This window comes from Panicum hallii, chromosome 4 (assembly GCF_002211085.1).
Source record: "Panicum hallii strain FIL2 chromosome 4, PHallii_v3.1, whole genome shotgun sequence".
In the NCBI taxonomy this organism is placed as follows: domain Eukaryota; kingdom Viridiplantae; phylum Streptophyta; class Magnoliopsida; order Poales; family Poaceae; genus Panicum; species Panicum hallii.
This window is the reverse complement of record NC_038045.1, coordinates 48,017,431-48,038,054: the sequence shown is the minus strand read 5'-3', so window position 1 is coordinate 48,038,054 and position 20,624 is coordinate 48,017,431. Positions and strand designations below refer to the sequence as shown.

At 46.3% G+C, this 20,624-nt stretch overlaps 2 protein-coding genes and 1 pseudogene across 2 annotated transcripts; all 3 read left to right on the top strand.

Annotated features, from left to right (window-relative positions):
- Positions 1-995: 995 nt before the first annotated feature.
- LOC112890585 lies at positions 996-6,421 on the top strand. The gene is made up of 3 exons (XM_025957451.1): positions 996-1,348; positions 6,019-6,138; positions 6,224-6,421. Exons 1-3 carry the CDS (start codon positions 996-998, stop codon positions 6,270-6,272), a joined length of 522 nt encoding a protein of 173 aa, XP_025813236.1. The 3' UTR covers positions 6,273-6,421.
- LOC112890584 lies at positions 6,363-8,350 on the top strand (annotated as a pseudogene).
- A 1,252-nt stretch (positions 8,351-9,602) lies between these two features.
- On the top strand, positions 9,603-10,987 carry LOC112890794 (growth-regulating factor 2-like). Its single transcript, XM_025957655.1, has 3 exons — positions 9,603-9,870; positions 9,989-10,753; positions 10,854-10,987. Exons 1-3 carry the CDS (start codon positions 9,666-9,668, stop codon positions 10,859-10,861), a joined length of 978 nt encoding a protein of 325 aa, XP_025813440.1. The 5' UTR covers positions 9,603-9,665; the 3' UTR covers positions 10,862-10,987.
- Positions 10,988-20,624: the final 9,637 nt, after the last annotated feature.

The following is a 20,624-nucleotide window of genomic DNA, read 5'->3' as shown; positions in this document are numbered from 1 at the left end:
GAAAATCGTAGCAGGGGCATATTGATCTATACAGTAATATAGACACCTGCACGTGGGTCTGAGGTCGTCGAAGACGTATAAAATGGCATGTTTCGGTTTTCGAACGAATTGTAATAGCATCTTTCCTATTAGGTGAGAAGTAGTGATGTTGGTTAAAAATACGTAAATTGCAGTGGCATAGATCCAATTAACCCTATGAAATAACTGGCATTCAGCTGAAAAGTGAGTCCTTAACGCTGTTGAGCGCGATTGAGAAGACAAGGAGTACTTTGTGAGCTCTTATAACTAATTAACTATTAACTATTGCGCACATTAACTGACTTGCAAAGTCTTGGTTGGAACTCAGATCATGTCACAATTGTTGGGAAGACAGGGAGTACTACATATGTTTTGTGAAAACAAATATATAGTTGTTGCACTGTGCTGCATCGCAATATAAACGAAGTACTAATGCATGCATGAGGGACATCTTCGGATTTATTTCATATTTTCTATTTGTAGGAGTTCCGTGGGGTGGTTAGCATGCCATCAGCTACGTCCTATACTTTCTTCAATCGTAAATATGGGTTGTTTGTTTTATAGTTTTTATAGTCAAATTTGTAGACTTTGACCTTTAATGCATAAAGTGTTTTTATGTTGACAATATAAGATCATCATGAAAATGAACTTCATATATTAATTATTCCAATTTAAATAATGATACTTTTTTTGTAGAAGTTGAAAGAAAATGCTAAGTTGCACATTTGCAAGCTGGACGGAGGGATTCGATCAAAATAAGCAAAATCGGGTTAATTTTGAAGTGAAATTCGTTCTGTTTTCCAACAGACAATGTGTTAAGAGTTGGATACTAATAGCGAATCAGTTCGTTCTGAACTCCGCACTCGTCAGTCGTCACCAATCATCATCGCGACACCCGAGTACCCGACTCTTGAGTCTCGACCGTTCGGATCCCCTCCAGTCCACCACCCTCGCGCGCGGCGAACCGCATCCGTGGCATGCTGGCGAGGCTGCGCGGCGTGTCGGCGGCGGCGCACGGGACAGAAGCGAATACGCAAGACGCCATCGCGCCGGATTGCGTCATCGTCTTCGGCTACGACCTGCCCGGCTCCGGCGTCGCCGGCGGCCTGCTGCGCCTCGGCTACGGGGTGGAGCGTGTCGGCGGCGCGCTGACGCGCATCAAGGACGCTCGCGAGGGCCTGGGCGAGGACGAGTCGATACCTCTGGGCGACAAGGTCGTCGTCGCCGTCGACTTCGTGGTCGGCGTCACCAACATCGTCGTCGCCGCCTGCGACGAATCGACCCAGTACGCTCGCGGGGCCCTAGCCCGCTTCCGCGGCAAGTCTTCAAGGTATATCTTGAACCAAATCCTCCACACCGATGCTTCGATTGAGTGTTTTAACTGTCTGCATTGTCACTAGATTGGGATAGTGTAATGCGTAGCAAAAGATGCCTCCCCATGATCTTTTTTTTACTTGTGATCAGGATTTTGGTTGTTAATATATGAAAAAGTGCAACGTGATTTAGGTTTTGTTCATCAAAGAATTTATTTACACCATTGTTTCATGAAATCAGTCTGCTGAAGAACTACCATACTAATCGACATGCAAACATGCATCAGCTTGTTCTGTATGTTCCCTAGTAGCAGTTCTTATCCCCTATCGTAGAAGAACTTGTAGGTTATTAGATTTTTAAATATTGCGACTGTTGGATTAATCATATCTTCACTATTGGCTCGCTGAATCCTGGGAACCTACCAACTTGCATAATGTTCTATCAGTGGGTTCAGACTTTGCATAGTGCCAGCATCCTTTTGCCGTTGCATGCTTGCTTTAAGTAGAACCATGCCTTTCAAACTGATTATGCAAAGGATTTGAAGTTTGAACCCACTGATAGGTCAGGTGACTTGAGAAGGCAGTATCCCGAATGGAAGAATTTATTCACCTTTTACGCCTGCATTTTTTTTGATACGCCTGCATTTCTGGTGATCACTGATCAGGTCCTTCAAATATCAGGTTCTGCAACAAATATTATGATCCACTCAGTGGAAACTGAGCTAAAGGGAAACAATGAATGCTAAAGTGTCCAATAATTTCTAACCATGCCTTTCAAACTGATTATGCGAAGGATTTGAACCCACTGAACTGTCTAATGGTGGGTTGAAAAAGCATTATCCAGAATGGAAGAATTTATCCACTTTTTACGCCTGCATGATCACTGGTCAGGTCCCTCAAATATCAGTGTCTCCAACAAAAATTATGATCCACCCAGTGGAAACTGAGCTAATGGGAAGCAAAAGCAATGAATGCTACAGTGTTTGATAAATTCCTTCCTCACATTGTAGCTACAATATATTGGATTAAGAGGGATATTTGGCAGTTGGCGTTGTCTAATGTAGCACCAGAACAAAGAACAATGTGTGGGGGAGAATCTAGCGAGTATACTTGGTGGGCCATGGCATATCCTAAGAATTTGTGAGCGCATGTAACCCCACAATAAACACTGCCTTTGCCGGTCCCAAGCCCGCGATGAGAAAATGTGGAGGGTTGTGTTAGGTTTGGCGAACCAGCGTAAAAAATCAGCCACTTTAATGGAAATGAAACCCATAAGAAATTCGTTGGGGCGTAACCCTCTTAGCGACGCGCTACATCGGAACCCGAGTGTGGTGTTAAATGGGCAAGGGCCGGGTCGTCATCCCCTCAGGGGCGTGTCGTATCGTGATCCGGGTACGATGATAAGTGAGCAAGGGTCGGGTTGTCGCAGCATCTGTGGCGCGCTACATCTGCGCCCGGGTGTAGTGAAAAATGAGCAAGGGTCTTCGCATTTCTCTCGACGGGTGCGAAGGGTAAGGAAGCTAGCTGAGCCAATTAGGATTCGTCTAGATAGTTGGAACGTAGGGTCTCTAACAGGTAAGTTAAGAGAACTAGTCGATGTAGCAATTAGGAGGCGTGTAAATATTCTATGCGTGCAGGAGACTAAATGGAAGGGCCAGAAGACGAAGGAGGTGGAGGGTTCTGGCTTCAAGCTTTGGTACACGGGGACAACTTCGGGTAGGAATGGTATAGGCATCTTGATCGATAAGAGTCTTAAGGATGGAGTTGTAGATGTTAGGAGGCAAGGCGACCGGATTATCCTAGTGCGGTTGGTCATTGGAGATTTGGTTCTGCATGTGATCAGTGCCTATGCCCCTCAGGTAGGTCTTAGTGAGAGTTCCAAGAGTCAGTTTTGGGAAGACCTTGATAGCATGGTTAGTACCGAGAAGACCTCAATGGTCATGTGGGTGCGACTAATGTAGGATATGAGCGAGTACACGGGGGTTTCGGCTATGGTAGTAGGAACGATGGGGGAGGATGTTTTGAATTTTGCGTTGGCCTACGACCTGTTGTTAGCGAATACCCTCTTTAGAAAGAGAGAGTCCCATCTAGTGACCTTCCATAGTGGACAATACTCGAGCCAAATCGACTTTATCCTTACTAGGAGAGAGGATAGACGTGCCTGCTTAGATTGTAAGGTGATACCTGGGGAGTGTTTTGTCCCCCAACACAAGCTTGTGGTGGCGCATTTTTGTTTTCGGGTACGTGCCCACCGCGATAAACGTGCCAAGATTGCGAGAACGAAGTGGTGGAAGCTTAGAGGGGAAGAGGCACAAACGTTTAAGGAGAGGATGCTAGGCCAGGGGCCTTGGGAAGAAGGAGCAGATGTAGATGATATGTGGCTAAAGATGGCGACATGTGTTCGGAAGGTGGCCTCAGAAGTGTTTGGTGTGAGTAGGGGAGGCAAGCAGAAAGTGAAAGAGACTTGGTGGTGGAATGACGAGGTGCAAAGGGCTATTAAGGAGAAGAAGGAGTGTTTCAAACGCCTTCACCTCGACAAGAGCGCAACCAACATCGAGAGCTATAGATTAGCGAAGAGATCTGCAAAGCGAGCTGTAAGTGTAGCGAAAGGTCAGGCTTTTGATGACCTTTATCAACGGCTAGGTACGAAGGAAGGAGAGAAGGACATTTATAGAATCGCTAGGACCCGCGAGAGGAAGACAAGGGACATAAACCAAATTAAATGCATCAAGGATGGGACTCGACTTTTGGTGAAGGATGAGGAGATTAAGGACAGATGGTGAGAATACTTCGACAAGTTGTTTAATAGGGAAAATGAGGTTCCTATCTTTGAGTTGAACGACTCATTTGATGATACCAACAGACGCTTTGTGAGGAGGATTCAGGAGACAGAGATCGGGGAGGCTTTGAAGAGGATGAAGGGAGGTAAAGCGATGGGTCCGGATGGCATCCCCATTGAGGTGTGGAGATGCCTGGGCGAGAGGGCGGTAGTATGGTTAACTAAGCTTTTTAACCTAATTTTCCGGTCAAACAAGATGCCGGAGGAATGGAGGAGAAATATATTAGTACCGATCTTCAAGAACAAGGGAGATGTTCAAAGTTGTACTAACTACCGGGGGATTAAGCTGATGAGACATACGATGAAGTTTTGGGAGAGGGTTATCGAGCATCGCCTAAGAAGATTAACATGGGTGACCCAAAACCAGTTTGGGTTCATGCCTGGGAGGTCGACCATGGAGGCGATTTTCTTAGTACGACAGTTGATGGGGAGATATAGAGAGGAGAAGAAGGACTTACACGTGGTCTTTATTGACCTAGAAAAGGCGTATGACAAAGTACCGAGAGACGTCATGTGGTGGGCCTTGGAAAAACACAAAGTCCCAACTAAGTATATTACCCTCATCAAGGATATGTACAAGGATGCGATGACTTGTGTTCGAACATGTGATGGCGATACCAGTGACTTTCCAATTAAAATAGGACTACATCAGGGGTCAGCATTGAGCCCTTATCTATTTGCTTTGGTGATGGATGAGGTCACAAGGGACATACAGGGTGATATCCCTTGGTGTATGCTCTTTGCTGATGATGTGGTGCTAGTTGACGAGAGTAGGGCAGGAGTTAATATGAAGTTAGAGCTGTGGAGACACATGTTAGAGTCGAGAGGGTTCAGACTGAGTAGGACCAAAACCGAGTATATGATGTGCGACTTTAGCCCGACTAGGTATGAGGATGGGGACGTTAGCCTCGAAGGTCAAGTGGTGGCCAAGAAGGATACTTTCCGGTATCTAGGATCAATGCTTTAGAAAGATGGAGACATTGATGAAGATGTTAGGCATAGAATTTCAGCCGGTTGGTTGAAGTGGCGGCAGGCTTCTGGCGTCCTCTGTGACAGGAAGGTGCCACAGAGGCTAAAAGGTAAGTTTTATAGGACGGCGATTCGCCCGGCGATGCTATACGGTGCTAAATGTTGGCCTACAAAAAGGCGACATGTCCAGCAATTGAGTGTAGCAGAGATGCGTATGCTGCGTTGGTTTTGCGGGCATACAAGAAGGGATAGAGTCCGGAACGAAGATATTCGAGATAGGGTCGGGGTGGCACCTATCGAGGAGAAGTTGATTCAACATCGGTTGAGATGGTTTGAACATGTACAACGGAGGCCTCCCGAGGCGCCGGTGCGTAGTGGAGTTTTAAAGCGGGGCGATAATGTAAAGAGAGGTAGAGGTAAACCTAGACTAAATTGGACGAGACGGTTAAGAGAGACCTTAAGGAGTGGAATATCGCTAAGGAATTAGCTGTGGATAGGAGCACTTGGAGATTAGCAATTAACGTATCTGAACCGTGACCTTTTTTACTTTTTGTTTAACCCGTAACTCTTCCTTTGTCTCGTGCCTTTTTGTGTATCTTATTCTTGTTTTCTGTGGGTTTCATCTCTAGCCTACCCCAACTTGTTTGGGACAAAATGCTAAGTTGTTGTTGTTGTTGTTGATGTAACCCCACAACAAGGCAGCCTAATCGGCTTGTGCAAGTGCAATGGCCCAATGTAGAAAGCTTCCTTCAAGGCAAATTTTAGAGTTAATTATTGTTTTTAAGACATTTCTAAGATCATATTAATCTATCCATACTGGCTTTTAGCAAATTCTATAGTTGTATGTTGGCATGTTATTTTGTGGTATATTTTTTGAAGTTGGAGTGTTGGACCGCCCCTACCCAAAATCCTGGCAGAGGAAAGAGATCAGATCTTTGCTCTCGCAAACGAATCTGCGAAAGGGGAAAATATGATGTTCAATTTGAAGATCTTGCAGAGGTATGTCTAGATTCTCTATTTCAGACTGGTGTTTGACTATAAGATTTAATTTGCAAACACAATAATTTGTATTGATTTTCTGCAGGATATGCAGTGCATTATATTTTCAAATTTGGAGCTCAAAGAGGTCGTAAGTCTAGCATTCTGTCAAACAAATGGAGAGACACGTGGACGATTTGCTCAAAACTAAGGTTTGATGCCAGTAAAATGTATAAATACCTGACATGGAGGTACTACATCACAAAATTTATTGACCATGTAAATCGAGTCTTGAAACTGCAACATGGCAAGGTGGTTGAAACCCTCGAGATCAAAGTAGATTTTGGCAGTATTCTAGCTGTTCATCTGGATAATTGGGTCAGTTTTGCAGCAGCGTCATGTACAAAGAATCTAGCTCTTGAATTAGTGCCAAGATATTATTGGAACCGCATTGACCGGTATGTGTTCCCCTTTGAGGCTGTCTCCAGCAGCGTTCTGTAAAGCGTTCTGTACTCTATATATAGAGGAAGATTCCGTTCTCTATTGCTCCAACAGCGTTCTCTAAATGGTCCTCTAAAATAGAGAACGCTACAGGTTTCCTCTATATATAGAGATTCTCTCTCCTCTTCTCTATCTTTTCTTTACGTTTCAAACACTGAATTAAATAAAAATAAAATATGTCCATAGCGTTTGAGGTATGATAAATACGTACGTATAAAAATTTGGAACAAAATATATTTCTAATATAGGGTTTAATGTATAGAGAATGAGATTTAGAGAACGTTGTTGGAGAGAAATGAGATATAGAGGAGAGAATCTTGTAGAGAATTCTGTAAATGAAGGATGTAGAGGATGGGATTTAGAGGATATCGCTGGAGACAGCCTGAGCTTCTTGATGGAGAAGCCACGTCCCGTCTGCAGCAAATTCAACTAAGCTTCGTATCTTTCAAGCTACCATACCAGTTCAGTGGTTTTCCAAAGCTCAAAAGACTTGACCTGTACTCGTTGTGTGTCACTAGAACGGACCTTCAAGATTTGCTGTCATCTTGTTCTAAGCTTGAGTGGCTGAGTATAGCTAAATGTGATTTGGAAGATGAGGTAATAGTTGATCGTCCATTGTCACACCTGCTATACTTGCGTGTTGCACGCTGCAAGATGACAAAGATCGAACTAGATGCCGCGAATCTCAGGACTTTTATCTACAACGGAACGCAGCTGCCTGCCCCTACCATTCAAGCACAGGAACTGAAGATGCTGATCTTGTTGTTACTAATTTCACAACTTTTGAACATGCCCTCACTGTGCTTCCAAAAATGTTTGCAAGGGTTCAAAATCTCTCTCTGCAAGCTCCTCTGCTACTAAACGCTTGTTCTAGCAATGTTTTGTAAATCATGACCAATGTCATTATACTAACATTTGTTATTGAAGCCACTATACTCACATTCTTGTTCCCATGACTTGTTGTTTCCTATTTTTCAGTCACCTGCGTTGCTGGGAAAATCATCTAAGTTCTCCTAGCTGAAGCATTTAAAGTTGCTGCTGTGCCACACCCCTGAAGATTTGGACAATATTCTCTCTCTGGCCTCTTTTTTGAGGGCTGCTCCGCTCATCGAAGAGCTGGAGATCCATGTAAGTACTCTTCTTGGTTTGGCTTCCTCTACTAGAGAATAGAGACGTCAAGGTGTCTGCCCCTTTGCTACTACTTTTCCTTTGATTGCCTGCATATCCATCGCCACTACCATTGTTGCATACTTGCATGTAGTTGTTGTTATGGTAAACTGGCATCCACCTTTTATGTTTATTATCAACCTATCAGGGATCTTTTACGCATGTAATAATTTTTTATGCACGAAGTATAAGTATTGGTCACACCATCCTTTCATTGGAATCTTTGCAGTTCAGTATTTCTGGCGGCGGGAATGCAGATATAGGGCGTCTTAGGAACCTCCCGAAGTGCTCATACAAGCACATGAGGAGTATTTGCATCACTGGCTTCAACGGGATCCAAGGCCAAGCTGAGCTCCTAGTCCACGCAGTGAAAAATGCCCCTGCTCTAGAGGTCTTAACCATAGATACAGGTAACAAAAACGGTAAGGGTTTGCCCCAGGACGTTGAACATCTAGGCGCCTTTATCTCTAGAAGCTGCCTTGAAGGGAAAATTTCACCCAAGACGAAGCTTCATATCAACCAGTGCAGCTGCGAAGGCCTTCATCAAGAATGGGTGCTGGTTTAATCACAGAACATGTGGCTAGGGCTAGCGTTGTAGCAGATAAGATTCTCATTCAGTAAGAAGTTAGAATTACAGCTTTTGAGAAAGTGGTTCATGTAATGTTTTGTACAGGAAACTGTCTGCTTCATACTAACACATTTTCTTGATTAGACTTGATCTCCTCAGTCCTGGAAACCAAAATAATTATTAAGTCCTTGGCAGCAGATTATGCCTGCATTATCTCTGCCGAAACTTTTAACCCCAGATTGAGGAAACACAACCCTCTCGAGGGCCGTGGCCTAGGAAAAGGAAAGAGTACTCAAAGAGGAAAAGGTTCAAAGTGGCGTTGGCACAGGCAAGCCTCAATTCATGTAACAGTCTCAGCGACAGGAGACTGTTGGTGAACACAGCGTGCCGCACTGCCGCGTCCAGCCCCTGCTGGCTGCTGCTAGATTGCTCAGGCCTCAAGCTCAGCTCGCGTCGTCCTCGACAGTTTGCCATCAAGCCAATGCCAGCCCGTCCACCAGCACCACCCCCGTCACGCTGACCGACCAAGTGACCACTGACTGACCAGCCCAACGCCACTGTTCTTGCGCCCTCGGAGACCGCTCTGCTTTCCTCCTCCGCTCCGGCCCGTCCCCCCCGTTTCAAAGACTAGACTAGAGTACCGTCCCGGCCCGGGTGCGCAGCGCAGCGCACTGTGCCTGTGCGCCCTGTCGCGGCAGGCCGAGCGTCTCCCTCCGCTCTCACTCACCCACGCGCGCAGCGGCAGGTGCCCCTGAGCCCTGCCACCTGCTGCGCCCCTGCTCCCGCTGCTGCTGATGCCGCTGCAGCGCGCGGCAGCGGCTGCCGAGCCTGAGCCTGAGCCTGGCAGCTGTGCCGCTGCCGCCCTGCCTGCGCAGCGCACGCAGATCCTGCAGCGCGCACTCTGCTCCGCCTCCGCGCCTGACGCGAACACTGACCGAAGTGACCCATCCTCTGCGCCACCACCTCAGCTCTGCTCAGCAGGCGGCAGCAGCGCAGCTGATCAGCTCACCTTGAATCCCAGCCAGATCGCACGCCTGCCCCCCCCCCCCCCCCTTCTGCCACCCTGCGCTGACACCCGCCATATGCATGATGGCGGATGATGATACGGGCACGGCTTCCCGTTCCCGAGCCCCGACTGACACCACCACGAACGAACCTGGAGGCTAGTATTAAACTCGGACCCTCCGCTTCGTCGTCTCCATCGTTGCTCGGTGAGCTCTCCACGCCGGCCGCCGTCCTCTATCGTCTATCCTCCGTTCAGCGCCGCCGGGCTGCGTTGCGAGCTGCGCCTGGTGTTTGAAACTTTGAGGAGATGATGCTGAGCGGGCACGGCGGCGGCGGCGGGAGGCGCCTGTTCACGGCGTCGCAGTGGCAGGAGCTGGAGCACCAGGCGCTCATCTACAAGTACATGGCGTCCGGCGCGCCCGTGCCGCACGACCTCGTCCTGCCGCTCCGCCTCGCCACCGGCGTCGACACGGCCCCCTCCCTCGCCTTCCCACCCCAGACCTCGCCGTCCCGTACGTGTGCTTCGCGCTCCTCCTCTCCTCTCCTCCTCTTTTATTCTCGAGTTGTCGTCGTCTTCTCGTCGCGTGTTTTGCCTCGCGCTGATGATGCGTTTGCCGCACGCGTATGCAGTGGGGTACTGGGGCTGCTACGGGGCGGGCGCGCCGTTCGGGCGCAAGGCGGAGGACCCGGAGCCCGGGCGGTGCCGGCGGACGGACGGCAAGAAGTGGCGCTGCTCCAGGGAGGCACACGGCGACTCCAAGTACTGCGAGAAGCACATCCACCGCGGCAAGAGCCGTTCAAGAAAGCCTGTGGAAGCGGTGGCATCCTCCGCCACCTCCCCCGCCGCCGCCGGCTACCGCCCGTCCGCGCTCTCCATCTCGCCGCCCCGCGCGCCCGACGCCGCGCCCGGCTTCGGCCACCACCACCACCAGCAACCCCATCACGGCGCCTCCTCCGCTCGCGCCCCCGTGCACCAGGCCGCCGCGGGGGCCCCTCTCCAGCTCCACCTCGACGCCAGCCTCCACGCGGCGTCGCCGCCGCCGTCCTACCACAGGTACGCGCACGCGTACTACGCGCCGCCGCCGTCGCTCTTCCCGGGGGGCTACGGCCACTCGCAGTCCAAGGAGCTTCAGGACGCGGAGCTGAGGCGGCGGCACTACCTCGCGCTCGGGGCCGACCTGAGCCTCGACAAGCCGCCTGCCGCCGGCGGCGGTGGCGGCGGCCAGGACTCCGCCGCCGCCACGGAGAAGCCGCTTCGGCGCTTCTTCGACGAGTGGCCGCGGGAGGGCGGCGACGCGAGGCCGTGGACGGTGGGGGCGGAGGACGCGACGCAGCTCTCCATCTCCATCCCCGCGGCTTCCCCGGCCGACCTCGCCGCCGCTCGATACCACAACGGTGAGTCCACGAGCAAAAAACATTCCCCTTTTAATCCCACCTGGCGTGCAGTTGTTTGCTGATTGGCTTTGCCGTTGTCGCGCTTGATCCTATCACGCAGGGGAGTGATCGGTGCGTTCCATAGCTGCGAGTGTGCACCAAAAACAGCGAGGATTGATCGGTGCATGCCGCCTCTGCGTGCTCCCGTGCTCAGCATGGAGAAGGGCACGCTGCGCAGCTCGGTCTGAATCCGAAGCCTGAACCAAGTCAAGTAGTACCAGGAGTCTAGCAAGCCCTATGTTTTGATCTTCCTTGTTCTTTCGTTCACTTGTCTGTATTTGTAGTATCGAATGTTAGTTTTTGTTGTCGTCTGTGTAACATTTGCGTTTCAAGAGCTGAAGTGACGTGAGATGCTCCTATCGGTGCATTTCTTGTGCTTTTTTTTTCTCCGGCCTGTGATCCAAGCCTTGTCAGAGCTTTTGTGTGACCCACGCCTTTGATTCCTTTACCTGATTCCTCTGCGGACTCTGCGCCTCTGCCTTTGATCGTTTGTCACATCCGTGGGTTCTTCCTCGAGGCTCCTGACTCCCCGACTCCACTAGCAGCATTTCGATCTCCATTCATTCACATGGTGGTCTCTGCCAGGACTCGGCGAAACACGGCCGCTTTAGTGCCTAATCTCACGTCGCAACTGATCGTAAGCAAAATTGGCCGCCGGCCACCGTTAAAAAAAAAACTGAGTTTGCCAAGGGACGTTACTGCATTAATTTTTAATCAAAGTTATACAACATAGATTAGGGGAGCATTTTGTTCCGCGCCATCATTTAACACGCCTAACTTGCACCTCGCCACAATCCGATAGGAAAAGTAGTATAAAACCTCAGCACAATATGGTGTCCAGAATGAGCACCTAACTTTCAGCAGCACCACTTGTAGGTTCTGCTTGTAGCGTGACTACCTATAGCCAGCTACCAAACAACCAAGTTGAAAGAGGAGTTTTCTCAATGATTTGCTGCAAAAGCCACGTTTTAACCCTGCTTGCCAACCAATTTCCCCATGAGACCTAGACACATGGTGTTGACATAAGAATTAGGCAAATATATTTATGAAAGGGTAACATGTTAAGGAAGCCGATGGAGAGTCTTGCGAGGAGCCGATGGAGTCCAAGGAAGGCCGATAGCTCATTTTCGGTCAAAGCCGACATGAATCTGGTCAAAGGTGGTGAAGACTACAGTCCAAGTCAGGCTACGACGATGACGTCAGCAGAAGATTGTATAAGAGTTTGTAAATATAGTAGTATTTTTCCATCAAGTTTAGATTGTCGTAATCGACTACGAGTCTTTAGTTTTAGGTTTAGTTGCAGTTAGGATCTGTAAACACAATTGTCAATCAATAAAAACTTTTCTCAGCTCATCGCTAAAACCCTAAAAGTAGTAGTAGCGTAATATCTTTCAATGAATTATTCGGTGAACGGGGCTGAATCGACTCGATCTCCGATTTGCTTGTAAGTTCATTTCTATCGGATGTTCTAGGCTTTAATTATCGGTGCATCAATATAGTTTCGCCTAGTTTATCAACCAATCTATCGAGTTCTTTTAGATCAAGCAAGACTGCATCGTTCCGATCTCTTGTTGGTTTCACCAGATCTTACAATTTATCGATTTTTATTAAGTTTTTGTAGGGCTGCATCGTTTAATCTCTTACTAGTTCTAAATAGATTTCACAATTTATTCCATTGTTCACCTATACGGCCGTTTAGCCCATGCACACACCGTGTAAACGCTACACAATGGCCAGCCGTGTTCGTTTAATCAGCCGTTTATCCCGTTTAGTGACCATTTAATCTGTTAAAATGGCTGTTTAGTTCGAATAAATAGCTAAATGGTAGGTGACTGACTGTTTAGCGTTTACCATTTAGCCTAACACTAATCTATCCCATCTTGGTTAAGTTCCTATCGGCTTGGTTTATTGGAGATTTCATTGCTTATCTATTAGCCGATTGGATGTTGGTCTAGATACCCTTGATAAATACTGATAAGAATATTCATTATCGTAATAAGATTTATTGGCTAATTTTATTTAATCTATCGTCCTTCTGTTAGCGCCTGTCTCGGTTAGATCCAATCCGGCTGACAATGACGTAGGATTAAGTTTAACCGGCTAGATGTATTTCTTTGTGACGAGGTCTATCCTTAGCTTTATTTATTGCTAACTAGCACTCCGTACGTTGCTACGGGTAATATAAATTTTATCCAGACCTACACGAGATCACTAACTTTGTGCACTTTCATTCACCCGTGTACAGGTCGTGCCGCGACCGTATGAGGTATTGATTGTTCGGGTTCCGATTGATTTGTTTGGATTTCCGATTAGAAATTCCGGTTGATTTATCCGGGCTAGAATTGTGATTGATTCCGATTAGAATTCCGATTGACGGACCAAGATTTCATTTCTTGCTTTAAAAATATATTGCTAATGAATCAGCCCTACAGCCGATAACCTGCTTCTAGTATTGGATTTCATAGCCGATGCATTGAATTCTTTGGAGTCCCAGTCAATTTGTTCTTGGTTATTTACTTATTAAATTTTTTTCTTATTAATTACATATTAAATTGAGTGGAACACTTCGAACCTTAATAGTAGGAGTAAGGAGAGCTCTTACATCTTAACGTGTCGTTTTTCGTAGAAATCGTGATCCGATTTTTACGGCAACATACAGTTAACGCAGCGCGCGGCATGCATCGAGCCCTCCCAAGTCTCGTCTCGTCTGCAATCTGGAGGCCGAGGGGGCGTTCAAGGCCGTCACGGTTTCTGGCTGGCGAGCCTCGCCTTCGCGTCGTACGTGAGGACGTAGGATGAAGTGAAAGTCACGGCGCGCGATCGGCGGTCGCGCTTGTCGGGCCGCGGCGCGGTGGCGCGTGTCTGCGCCGCGCCGTGGAAAGCAAGCAGACGAGACGAGAGAGCAGGGCCAGGGAGAGAGGTTAGCGGTGGCCGGGCCTCTCCCTGGCTCCCTGCCTCGTGCAGGAGATGCATTATTCTACTGGCAGGCGCGGCGCAGGCGGCCGGTCAGGGCTGGACCTGGGCGTGACCCCACCGCGCTGCCTCCCTGCTCGTGTTGACTGTACCAGCCCGCGGCAAAACGCGGTACTGGCCTGCGCCACCAGGCAGTCGTCGCTGCACCAGCGCACGCGAGGACGTCAATGAGCGAGTCCAGGTAGCGTTTGAGGGCTGTGAAAGATGGGAGGCGCGTCAGAGCTTTCAATCGCCGCTTGTCATTTTTACAGCTGCTTTTGGAAAAAAAAAAGTTCAGTTTATAGTTTTCAGATAAAATCGGATAGAAAAGATCATCAAGCTGTTGAAACGGAGCAAATTTAGCCCTTAGTATGATTTCGAACATGATTTTACATTTTGTGAAAATTAAAAATATTCTAATATAAATTAAAAAATCCATAAGTAATTTATTTTAAATAAAAAATATAAAATGAGTATCAAATTTTTTCTAAAAATATGACCTATCTATTGGTACTATACCTGTTAGTTATTCGAATATAAATATTTTATGTTCGTAGTATTTGATTGCTTGTAGTTATTTCTATTATTTTTGAATAAATAAGATTCAAATAAAGCAATAATAGATAGGTTATATTTTTATAAAAAAATTGGGTACTAGCTTCATATTTTTCTAATTTATTTTGATTTTTAATCTAATTATAATTTTTTTTATTTGTTTAAAAAGTACAAAACCACCTTCGACACCACTCTAAGGACTAAATTTATCTGATTTTAACAGTGGATGGCTTAATTTGTCTAGTTTTATCTAGTTTTGCAGTTGAAGATTGAAAATCAGATTTTTACGATTCGCAAGTGTAAATTAGATTTTTCCGTGTACGAAATATTTATTAGCAACCTACACGGATGCCGCTTGTCAATCGGCTCGTGCTGCTACTGGAAACTTGTGTCACCGTGTCACTGACAACGGATGCCGAGTCACGAACCGTTTAGTCAAACCGTTTTGACTGTGCAGATGACCACGGCTGCCGAGTCACGAACCGCCAGGGCCCAGAAGCAGCGGGGCCACGGAAATGGCCAGCTCTATTTCAAATCTTGATACTTATAGAATCACCGCGGGCTCGATGGACACCAACTCCTTGCTGTCGTCGATGAACACGACAATAGCAAAAGATGGCCAAGATTATTCCACCACGAGAGAGCCTTTCTTTAGTTTGCCCAGAGCTGCTAGGTTGAACATATTTTCCCCTCTTGATTATTTGGGCGAGCTCTACGGCTTTAGACTAGAGAAACGCTTATATCCACCACCACCGGAAATAGTTGACATTTCTAGTAGGAGGTTCGAGGAGGGTGAGGTAGCGAAAATGGTACTTCAAAGATGTGCAATCTAACAAACCATCACGCACTGGAGCTGTTGTGAGCATTTTCAACAGATTACGCATACCTTATATCCAAAATATATCTTCTTTCCATTACCAATAACTACTTTTATATTTTTGGTAATGGTTGCTACAGCAGATTACCAAAATCCAATCACCAAAAATAGGTTAAAGGAAAAAATCCGTTATTTAGGTAGAAGTAAGATGTATTTTGGTGATTATCAAAAACTTTTAGGTAATAGTAGGTAATGAGGATCAGATTGGTAATCTGCTAAAGATGTGTTTTGGTGATTATCAAAAACTTTTAGGTAATGGTAGGTAATGGGGATCGGATTGGTAATCTGTTGAAGCACTTCCAATCACCAAAATATTAATTTTTTGATATTGGGAAGAGGTATTAGTAATCTATTGAAGTTGCTCTTGTTCGGAGGATATTTGATTCAAATGAACATCATCAACAGATTACTTATATCTTACATTCAAAACACACTATATTTGATTCAAATGAACATTATCAACAGATTACTTATATCTTACATTCAAAACACACTCTCTCCATTACCAATACTCAACTTTAGACGATCCAAATAAGATCTTAATCTTCAGCATGGTGTCACAGATCTTATTTTACCGCACTATCATGTTTTTCTTTGTCCTTGGTTCGTGTGAGTTCTGTTTGGTTTCATCTTTCCCCGTCGCGGTAGCTTCTATTGGTTTTATCTGTTGCTGTGCTTTTCCATGCTCTCGAGAGCTCCCCGGAATTTGTGAATCAAATGCGTGGGACATTATTTTATTTCGTTCATTGGAACAATTTGTTCCTCTATTGGGAAACGTTTTCTTCAGGGCTAGATTTGCGTGGACGAGCTCCTCGCTGTTAAAGATGGCACAGAACCATCAGCGGTGCTTCCGAGCTACAGCAATGGGGCGGCGGTATGGCTGTTCTTTTATTTTTTTTAATAGGGAAGGCGGCATAGCTGGTGCCCCAAGGCAAAAGCTCAGTGTCGGTGGGCCACGCGCGAAGGATGATGAGAGGGCGTGCGTTTTTGGCCCGCAGTGGAGGTAATCGTGTGCTCGGCCCGCAGGGATAAAACCCGGTGGTCGTAAACTTGAAGCAACAAGCCCAGCAAACAGAAGGACGGTTCGATTTTTTCTTTTTGCATCTTCTATTTGGACTGACCCTACCATGGCGGTATAGCTTATTTTTACCGCAGATGATTCTTTTTTTTTTTACATCTGTTTGCATCACCGCACCGCTCCCTGCAAGATCATATCCATCTGCACCGGATCATTCCGTGTTCATTCTCGCGAATGGTACACGCTTTGGGTGCGTTTGGTTTGATTCGGTAGGCCAGTGGATCTGACCCGCAGTGACGAAGGAAACCCGCAGCCGCGTGCGGCCTCAAAGGACCAATAGTTTCGGGGGAAGAGACTAGAGACCTCTAAGCACTTCTAAGCGATTGCGTCATCGTGCTACAAGCAGGCCATGATGAATGCTGATGGCTGGAGCGCCCTGCAGCAACGTGGCTTCAGTTGTAGCCAACAGGAGGGGAGTAGAATGAAAATGCTGCGATGGAGAAGGCTATGGCGCTATGCAAGTGGTTTTTGCCCATTTAAGGCTTTGGTGGGTGATGGCATGTGGAGGACCAGTTACCAACATGGCATGCTAGCATGAGGAAGGATGGGCTGACGACGAGATGTACGCACGCATGCAGGCTCATCCGTGTCGGTGCTGGCTAATGTTAGATTACTTGGAGTAGTTGGTTCATCAGCGATGTTGTCGCAGGACGTATTCGGTCTCTACTTTCTAGGGCGTCATGGGGTGGTTGTGTAGACTTGTGTCAGGGATTTGATATGTGTTTTTGCCATGTCAGGCAGAGGGTCTTATAAAAACTCACTACTGGATTCGACTTGTTTCCCTAGAGCCAAAATCGGAAATGGTTGAGAAACTCTAGGGAAAGCATCTCCCTAGAAAATTTGGCAGGGAAAGACTTGTAGGAATAAATTTGATGGGAAACGAGGATTGTTGTACAGTTTTAACGGAAAACCCTAGGAAAAGTATAGGAAACTTTGGACCTAGGGAACTTGCTTTGAAAAAATTTAAAAAATATCGCACTCCCCATTCCTACATCGCCACTACCGTGCTCCCCCACGTCGCCGCCGCCGCCGCCGCCGCACTCCCCCTGTATTGCCGAGGCCGCGCTCCCCCCTGCTCGCGGGCCCCACGGCACGCCGAGGCGTTCTACTCCGCACCTTGGTGACGCCACCCTTGCCAGCGGACGCAGGCGCCTGCTCCCAGTGTCTAGCTCCGGCTGTTCCGCGACGTCTCACGGGCCCCACGCCTTGCCGCCGTGCTCCGCCCATCGCCGGGCCGGCGTCTTCGCGCAGAGAGGGGAATGCAGTGAGGGGATGAGAGATGAGGATAAGAGGAATGAGGGGATGAGACTAAGATGACAAGAGAGAGAGAGAGGTGAGGGGATGAGATTGAATTGTTTGAGTACAAAGCGCATGGTCCACGTGATTTCCGTACTAAGGCCCATTTCGTTTCCTGCCCTCTAAATTTTAGACCCATCACATTAAAAAGAATCTTGGTATTTAGAAGTATTAAATAAAATCTGTTTATAAAACTTTTTGCACAGTTGGGTGCTAATTCGCGAGACAAATTTAATGAGCCTAATTAATCCATAATTTGCCACAGTGATGCTACAGTAATCATCCGCTAATCATGGACTAATATACCTCATTAGATTCGTCTCGCGAATTAGCACTGGGGTTCTGCAATTAGTTTTGTAATTAGACTTTATTTAATACTTCTAAATGACAAAATTATTTTTGATGTGACCTCTCTAAACTTTAGACCTCAGGAAACGAATACACCCTAATATGGTTAGATTCCTAGGTAAAGATCCAATATTTTCTTAGAAAATGAGTTATATTTTTAGGGAAATCGAATAGTTCCCTATACTTTCCGAAGAAACTTATATTCCTAGGGAAATCAATAGTTCCCAACACTTTCCGAAGGAGCTTAGAAACAGTTTTTCCCTAGGAAACTTTAGATAACCCTAGAGAAACACGTGTATTCCAGTTGTGACTGTAATAAGTTTCTAATCCAACCTTTGTCTCGGAGTTCAGATGCATTAGTTTGAGCGCTTTTGTTTTTTTTAACTCCCAGGAGTATCTGCTGCAAAATCTCCTTCCATATGCAAATGAACCGGCAAATTCTCGTCTGGGATTGTTAAAGAAAAAAAGAGAGATGTTTTAGTATTTATACTGCCAGTTCTACAAACAGTGTTTTTAGAAGGTCCTGATTTAGTGGACAGAAAAATTGCTGTTCGGCTCCATTGCAGTGTCATTATATTGATCATGCAGTTGGCGCTTGCGTGTTCCAGAGAAGAAAAATGCAGTTGGTGACTATCTTCACTTGATGAATCTCTAACCCGCTTTTGTGTTGTCAGGTTGGTGAAAGTAAGAAATTTCTAAAGATAATTGAATTTTTTTCGCTGCCAAATTTATCAGGATAAAGCAGTAAATTCAATATGTACTCCCTCCATCCTTTTAAGTGTTGCTCAGAAAACGTGTGCCGACCGACACTTAAAAAAGGACGGAGAGAGTACATTCACATGGACATGGAATAGAGGTGTAATTTGGAACTTTAATGGTTAGAAGGCACACCTGCTGGTTGGAACTTCAAACGACAGGAAAAAAATGTGCTGGCACACACTGTCCAGTTGTGGCGCCTGATGCGAAGGGACAGTTGAAGCATGCCTACGCGATACTGTCAGACGTATACGGGTATTTGGATAATTTAATCCTATCATATCTTATGTTTCGATGTCAATTAGAAGTATTAAACATGAGCTAATTATAAAACTAATTGTAGAAGTCTAGAGCTAATTCGCGAGATGAATCTATTATGCCTCATTAATCCATGATTAGCACATATTTACTTTAGCATCACATGGACTAATCATGAATTTATTAGACTTAATAGATTTGTCTCGCGAAATAGCCTAGGGATTATGCAATTAGTTTTATCATTAATCTACATTTAATATTTCTAATCAGTAACTAAACATTCAATGTGATAGGGGTAAAGAAACTTTAGCACAGCCGGATCCGAACAAAACCTATATAATGGCGATAGCAATATCTATTTCTTTCCCCTGCTTTCATGTGCAGTATAAACATGGAAACATCTCATCCTGCTAGTTCAGCGCGCTCATTGTTTCAGTGTTTTGCAGGGCCTGGAAGGCGTCCTTCACAGTGCAGGTAGCTTTGCGTCTACTATCGCTATATGAATGCTCTGTCTGCCTGCTGCAAGATGTTTGCTTGATTCCAGTAGGGGTGGGATGCTGTTCTCCATACCATTTCCGTGCTTATTGCTCCGAGCCGGTGTCGGCGCAATAACTTGCAGCTTCTCATCGTCATCTTGGTGATCTACGCGTGCTGCGTGACGTGGGTTCCTGCAATCCTACCTGATCGGAGAAGCTGCCATTGTTGCGGTAAAATCATCGTCCACGTTGATGCTTCTTTGTCCGGTTATTTCGGAGTCGCTAGCACTGCTTCCTTGTGCATCTATGTATGCTATACTATGCACACAGCACACCACTTTTGGAATGCAGTACGGTGCTGATGCCACTATCAAACTTAGCAGTCTTTGATGTCCTTAAAAAAAACTTAGCAGGGGACACTACTCTTCCCCATTCTACATGTGTAGATCCTTTGAAACACTTAAAAAGTCTTGAAGCTACTCAATACGGCCAGCTGCCATGTAGTCACTACCTTAAATCCCCCTCGGCCACTTAGCAAGTTCCATCATCGGTGATTGTTCTGAATCTAGCTAGTAGTGATATGTCATTCGTATGTTTTATGTATGTATTAAAAAACGAAGATATATAGTACTGTTTCACGTGCTAGGTAGCTCTAGCATCATATTGCACCGTCATAGACGGATAGACAACATAAGAGTTCATTATATACTTTTCACATTATGAATCTATCAGAGTTGACAACGCACTAGTGCATAAATAAGGTGGTAAAAATTACTAAAGTGAAGAACAAAAGGTTAGGTTACTACACCTAGAGTTTGGAATATACAAGCGTATGATCTAAATCATCGTAAATTCACACATTTTTTAAACTAATTGCACAAAATCAAACTAAATAAACTTTACCCGTATTATGACAAAAAACTGCATGGTTTGTTTAAAAATGAACTGACACCCTGGGCCCACCACGCATAAGACACAGGTCCAGCTCTCAACTCGCATGCAAACAACGGTTGCCACCAAATGACGACCGCGACGCCCATTTGCAAATCGCCCGGCTTCTCTGCAACCTGCTCTATTTTGGAGGCGGACGACTTAGCAACCTGTGCCACCTAAATTCACCGTGAGCCATTCGAATCGAGAGTTGCTTCAAAAGTCGCGTACCGTAGGAGGTAACAGCCGTTCGCTGCATCTAACCTGAAGGTTCAATTCGCACCGGAGAACGGGTCACTACTCACT